Below are 6,971 nucleotides of genomic sequence, written 5' to 3'. Positions count from 1 at the left end.
TTTATGGCCCGCATAAATAAATATTTAAAATGAGGTTTAAATTCTTTTTTTTTTTTTTGTCCTTTTTTTTTTTTTTTTTTTTTTTTTCTCAAATCCTCAAATGTGTTTCTTGGAAAATTTTCTTCATCAATTTTAGGAAAAAGTCAATATAAAAATATCTACTGCTTATAGGAAAAAGTGGAAGAATCTTCTACAGAAGAGAGCGACAGGTCGTCCACACCAAGCCAACACAAACAGCATCCACATGGTAAAACCCAGAAGTCCAAAACCCACAAACACCTGCCTTCTATGTGGCCTCCCGGTTTCCCCGGGTTTCCCCCGGGACCTCCTCCAATGCACGATTTTGGACATGTAAGCAATAGCACTCATTAGAAAAGTTGCATTTTTATTTAATTCTCAGCAAACCTGTTTGGTTCTAGAATGATTTGTTTTTGTTATTTTGAGAGTTTATTTATTCTTCTTTAAGCTGGGGAGAAAGTTGTCTCTTTGCCGCATTAAGTAAAACGAAACGTAAACAGTAAATCGCTTACAATGAGGCAAATAAAACAGGATCATAAACAAAGCCCTCTCAGAGTTGACATTTATTGTGGAGGTATTGGATTCCAGTAAATTCAACCGGCACTTGCCTTGATGGTTTGTCTTGCTCATACTTTCAGTTGCATGTGAATATATTTCAGAGTTAAAACTACAAGGACAGAAGTACCTCTGTCTGCACCCATTTTGTTTTAGATGAAGTTTATTTGGGTTAATACTGGGACCTTTTTTGTTGACCTAGAGTTGTGCACCTGTCGAGTCATTTTTAAAATTTCACAGCTGTGTGTCTTTGTGTGGGGGTTTTCTCACAGAGGGAAAACAGACGATCTGCTGGTCATGGACCTGTACCTCCATCCTGGCCTCCTATGATGCCTTTTGGTCCTCCTGTAAGTTTTAAGTTTGAAAGCATGGCATAATTTTTACTAAAAAGATTTTTTTTAAAAATATATCAGGATTATTTGATTTGAGAAGTACTTAAGAAATTAAAATGTAAACTAAGAAGAGAATAAACTTCACCAGAGAGTAATAGAGGTGTGACAACACAGAAAGAATCTTTCAAATTAACTCTGCTGCACAATGTTGCAATGTTGAAAACAGCTGCACATATAGGTCAATGGTGCTTTACAATATATAGTCTGTTACATTATCCGCTGCCTGATCACTTTCTGTTCCTCAGATGATCCCTCCACCTCCACCAATGAGTCCCGACATGGTGGATGATGAAGCCTTGGGTAGTGTGCTCATATCCTGGTACATGAGCGGATATCACACAGGATACTACCTGGTATGTGCTCAGAGGCCAACTGGCAGGTTATGAACTATAACTTGACATTAACAGGTTAATATTAATCAAACTTGTTTTATCCATGATGTAGCTTCATTGGTATCTGTGAAATCTCTGGAAGAAGTGCTCTGGGAAGAGGTTATGAGCTGTTAATATCTTATCTATTGTAGATTGCTCTCTGCATGCAAACACTGTGGATAAAATACATGTACAGACATGCTTTGGTGAGTCAAAGCAGGGCTGAGGATCAGCCACACTGAAACAAATAAAATGGCAAGAATGTCATTGTCACAATGAAGAACTTTAAAATATAATTTTTTTCCTTTACATTGCTGTCAATTAGACTAGTATTTGGCCAGGTTACATTCTGTGTGTTCTACTTCGGATTGCAAATTTCATATATGATATTGGTAAAGTACGGCAAGCTATCACAGTTCTCATCTATGCAAGGAGTTGCATCAGATTCTCATGCGTACTCAGGCACCAATCAGTAACTTTTATTTAAAAACTAAAGGTATTATTGTTATTTCTACTAAAGTCTGCCATTCAACACAATTCAAGTCTTTTAATCCAAAGCTTTGCCAACTATCAACTTGTTAGTAAAGCGGTTAAAATAAAGTAATTTTTTTATTTATAGTTTTGATTTTGTTATTGAAAAATATACATAAAATGTCTGGTACTTTTACTGGTGCTCTGAGTATCATCCCTTTATGTTCCTCTGCTATTTATAGAGCAACAGAAATATTACAAGCTAACATTTGCTGGGTACGTTGTTGAGCTACTTGCTCAGGTTGAGACACACGCTACACAAACATGTCACTGGTAGTTTGCTAAGTGTAGTTTTAAAACTGTTGTCGGTGCACAAGGACTGCTGTTTACACTCCTCAGAAAAATACTTCACCATCTTTTGTCGGTTAAAAATTCACTCCAGCTGCATCAGGTTCTACTGATGTAAGCTTACAGCAGGAGAGCCTGATCGTCCTTGTTGAACAAGTTCTGTTCTGTAACGTCAAAGCTCCTGATGAAACAATCTACAGTCGAAATTCATATTTTCTTTTTGTCTTCAGCTCAGTCTTTCCGACGTGTGTCAAAGGTACCAATTGGCATGTATCTATTGATGTGACACAGCATGGGGTTACCAAAGTGTCTCCCTTTTCATAAAAAGAAAAGTTCTGGCGCACTTCAAACTTCAACGCCATTACCGTCTGTGTATTTCAAGACCTCGTATTTCCAAGTAGCTGACTTACCATTTCTTGTAAGTAGGGGGGGAAAAAATTATATGCCTTCTTTCTGTCAGCTTACTGGCAGTTTACAGCACTATCTGTGTAAGGATGTGGACTCCGATAGTCTGTACAGGTGGATATGATTCTTGTCATTGTGGCATCTTTTGTGGTAACTTGTATTTATTCATAGGAGTGGACTTGACTAATAATAATAAATCCAGATCCCTGATAATAATAATACAATAATTATCTGGTATTCCAATGAAAGTATCTTTTTTTTTTTGTATAGATTTTATCCTTCTATACTTTAAGGTGGCATTGTAAACTCTTCATTGCTTCTCAACAGAACTCCATAATATCCAATTAGTCTTTAAAGTCTCATAAAAGCTTGAACAACTTTCCTTTTGTTCTCTCATAAAAACAGGGTTTGAAACAAGGACGGAAGGAAGCAAACAAGTGGACAAAGCTGCACCACAAATGAACCATCTCCAGTGTAGTTTGACTGACTGTGGGCCTCTCATGGACTGTAAAACAGAAGTCTGAGTTATGTTGTGTCCTCCTCCAGAAGTCTTTGAAGATAATGTTTTGTATTCTTTGTAAATAGGTGAAATAAAGATTGTGAAAGTACACAGAAGTTGGCTTGATATTTTTGCTTTGTGACTCCATAAAAGAAAACATTCAAGGCCATGAACAGTGAAGTTCATAGTTGACCAAGCTTCAAACTCCTTTAAGGTTTAAGGTGGTAGTGTAAATTCTTCATAACTTCTCGAGCTTTACTATGCTTGTTTTATACTTCTTATATCATGTTTAGAGGTTAACAAAGCTACGAAAGCGCCTCGCTAAATTAGAACAATCAAACTTTTATAGATTTATTACACACAGAGCGAAGCTTTACAGTGTTTTGTGAAAATATCACAATGTCCGTGTGTGCAATGTTTATATCCCAAAGGACTATTTGGAGAGCAATAATTGTCTAAACTATTCAAAGTGTTATGAGCTTGCATTTTCAATATAATAGCAGCCAGTTAGTCTCACAACAGCAGATGCTCACACCACACAGAAATGACCTTGACCAAAATGCTAAGTGTAGGAAGCACAGATGAAAAAGGAGAAAATATTCATATCTGCCTTTATCCCTGTTGTTTGTGTATCTTTTTCTTCTCTTTTCTTCCAGTCCACTTTCTGATGGTTGGTTGGAGATTGGACTCGCGTCTTAAGCGATGAGTTGTTTATCGCTTACCGTATTAGCGGAAGGTGTCATGGACTTTTTGCTGGACAGCTGTCTCATCAACAGTTTCCCCCATGATTACCCAAGCCCTAACAAGGCATCAGATGTAATATTCACATTTTCTGGACAACAGAATTTTCAGTCTGTGCCAGAAGAAAATAAATGACTGAAAGGTATCACGCTGTGTGGAATGAAGCTATAAGTAAATTCTTATGACGTTTACGTATTTTTCAATCACACTTTTCCTTTACCTCTTTATTAATGTACTTTTGGAAATAATGACACCCTCAAGCTCTCTCGAGAACCCTCCTGTGAGCCTGGTGCACTTTTCCCACAGGGATAATCTCACTCTCTCTACATGGCAGTAACGTTGAAGCTTAACCAAACTGGAAGGTCCAAGTCAGCGCACTACCTTTGAGTCTCTTGAGCGATACCTTACTTGAGCTAAAGACTGGACCCTGGTTGAGGCATGTAAATTGATCCTTTCTGGGATTACCTGTGACTTTTTTTGTAATATATTTCACTAATTGAAATACTTATTCAGAACAATAAATGCTTTTCCAGGAGGTGTGATGGCTGCAAGTCTGTGACTCAGTGGAATCTGCTGAGTTTTCTTAGAATAATTTTTCACAAATCTTAAAAGTAAATTCAACTTGACTGTTTCATAGTGAGGATCAAGCTGGAGTTTATGTAATTGACTCTGAATCGATCCTGTTTCATTGAATTAACTTTTGCAACTGACTCTTTGCGTGCCTTGACATTTTATATTTGTTGTGAATTGATGCTATATAAATAGATAAAGCAGAGAACGAACATATGTTCTCGCCAAACGTTGGCGGTATTGTGTGCAGACGATGCGAACTCAAGCTGCCGAAATCGAAAAATGTGGAAAAAACCGTGACGGTAAAATGTGTGAATCTAGAGCCGAGAAAAGGTGAGTTTAGTTGACATTTACATCAGTCAGAAATTCAAGGATGTTTGGTTGCAATTGCAAATATTGTCCAGCAGAAGTCAGACAAGTGTAATGAACTGCAATTGTTGGAACATGCTTTATGAATAAATAAGTTCGATGTTTCAACTTGTGCAAACTGGAAGCCACACACTGCAGAGAACACTTGTCTGTGAGTGTGTGTAAACACACACCTCATCTCTCTTTGGCACGCCGCTCTTATTTGTGATTGCAAGCCAGACTCGACTACAGTTTTATTTCCTCTGATGTTTCCCGCACAGTCAAATTCAGGGAATCGTTCCAGTTTACGCCTTGCATCAGAGCATCTCCTGTTTTTCCCCGGAGGTGTCCCCTCATCTCCCAGCCCCATATAGCAACACATCCATCATAATGTTTTTCAGCTCACATCAGATGGGTCGGTACCCTTTGGGCGTTAGTAAGCACTGCTTTAGCTACAGTTGTGGCATACCAGCCAGCTTTGTGGATTAAAAAAAAAGAAGGATTCCCAAAATCACTGGGATTTGAAAGAAGTTTAGTCTTGATGCCATTTACACCTGATAGACATTTTCTTTATAGGAGAATTTGTCTCCTTTTAACTTGTGGTGCCAAGTTTAAGAAATGAAATTCACAAGTCTTAATATGATGGGTTATCATTTATTTTCCTCTTTTGAATCCATCATAATGTTTGAATCTGGATTATTTGAGCCTTAGTAACACAAGAACAGAGAAGAAAGTAGTGCAAAGGCTGCAGATACTTTGCGCATGTTTATATTTAGAATCCAGAAAACCACATATAATTACAGTGGGAACAGAAACACTCGCTCTGCTCTGCTTGAAATGCTTTCATTCCCTGAAAGAAAGGCCTTGCAGATTTCCCATATTTCCCACACACGTAATTTGCTGCCCACTTACACCCGCTGCTCTGGCTCAGAACTGGCGGGCAGTGGCTCATGTCATGTGTGAGTTTGTGTGTGTACAAGAAAGAAACATAATCAGTCTTTGTGTTTGGATGCAACAGCATGATTGTCTTTATGTATTTTTTTTTACCCATGTGATCTTCCTCCAGCTGCTCCAAAGCCATTGCTTTCTGGGTGAAAAGCGGCCCCTTTGTTTGTATACAGACTGCAGACTGCAGTCTGCGCTTTACGACCCACTGTGATTTCCCATATTTATGGCCATATTTGCTTCTTGCTGAAGCCCCCTCTTGTTTTTGCTGTTTTGTGCAGAAACCAGAGAAGAAAGAAGGATGCCAACAAGAAAAAAAAATGTAGTTTGTGGTATTTACAACTTGAATATGCACCGTACACGAAGAGTGATAAGCCAGAGTTATCTTTTCCCCACAGACGGGGTTCAAATCTGCCACAGCAAAAGCCTACACATAAACCGATTGCTTGCCTGACTCTGCAGCAAACTAAGCTGCCCAAAGGGCCCAGGAGAAGCCCAGAAAGGAGTTAAAAGGGGGTCCGACCTTGCTCGGGAAGGCATCGCTCCCCTTCTGTGACTGTCAACCCCCTACTGACCAATGAGGCATGAAGCGTGTAAACATAATCTGCATTTTGCATAGTCCCTTCTAGGAAACTTACAGACATCCAAGTAAGATCACACCGTTGCATGGGCTTCAAGGCCTTCAGCTATTTACTCAAGCTTCAAACGTTCAAGCAAAATTGTGTGTTTGCATATAAAAAAAACAAAAACTTTGAGGGTTATTAATCTAAGTAAGTTTATTTTATGGCGCTATTTACACAGAATAATTACGGCTACTTTATAGGGAAAAAATAAATAGAAGGTTAAAACTTAATTCAAATTATACAAAAATGAAGCACCATATAAAATAAAATAAGTTGATAATGTAATCTTTAAAAGCGGGATTAAAACACTAATGTTTTCAGTCCTAATTTAAAAGGATCCTCATTTTCTTCTCATTTCAGGCTTTCAGGTGCAAAACAAACAGTGTCTTGACACAGTTACCCCCTTTGGATTTCTTCTCATTTGGCTTTTTTGGCACACATTTGAAATCATTTAATGCCAAAGACGACTTGAGTTAAACACCAAAAGCAAGAGCGATCTATAATAATTTCACTAACTAGTTACTGGCCAAACAATGTTACTCCTCCAAGACTTCATCAATGACTCAACTCAACAGAAACAAGCTCAAAATCCAAAGCAGTTCTTAGTATCACATAGTTTAGCTAAGAAGAATATATAGGCATTAAATAAAAAAAGGCCCAATATTACAGCCTTGAGGAACCCCAC

General features: G+C 38.1%; 1 protein-coding gene across 1 annotated transcript in view; it reads left to right on the top strand.

The window, feature by feature from the left end:
• The window catches only part of smn1 (survival of motor neuron 1, telomeric), an 8,889-nt gene extending 5,714 nt beyond the window's left edge, over window positions 1-3,175 (top strand). Inside the window, exons 5-8 of the mRNA XM_015024866.1 lie at window positions 172-351; window positions 846-920; window positions 1,211-1,318; window positions 2,966-3,175. Of these exons, the coding sequence (XP_014880352.1) occupies window positions 172-351; window positions 846-920; window positions 1,211-1,318; window positions 2,966-3,022 (420 nt within the window). The 3' untranslated portion in view covers window positions 3,023-3,175. The remainder of the gene's footprint in view (window positions 1-171; window positions 352-845; window positions 921-1,210; window positions 1,319-2,965) is intronic.
• The last annotated feature ends 3,796 nt before the right edge of the window (window positions 3,176-6,971 follow it).

The sequence above is a fragment of the Poecilia latipinna genome, unplaced genomic scaffold (genome assembly GCF_001443285.1).
Source record: "Poecilia latipinna isolate Pla-1442-1.1 unplaced genomic scaffold, P_latipinna-1.0 Scaffold94, whole genome shotgun sequence".
Taxonomy (NCBI): domain Eukaryota; kingdom Metazoa; phylum Chordata; class Actinopteri; order Cyprinodontiformes; family Poeciliidae; genus Poecilia; species Poecilia latipinna.
This window is presented reverse-complemented; position numbering and strand designations above follow the sequence as displayed.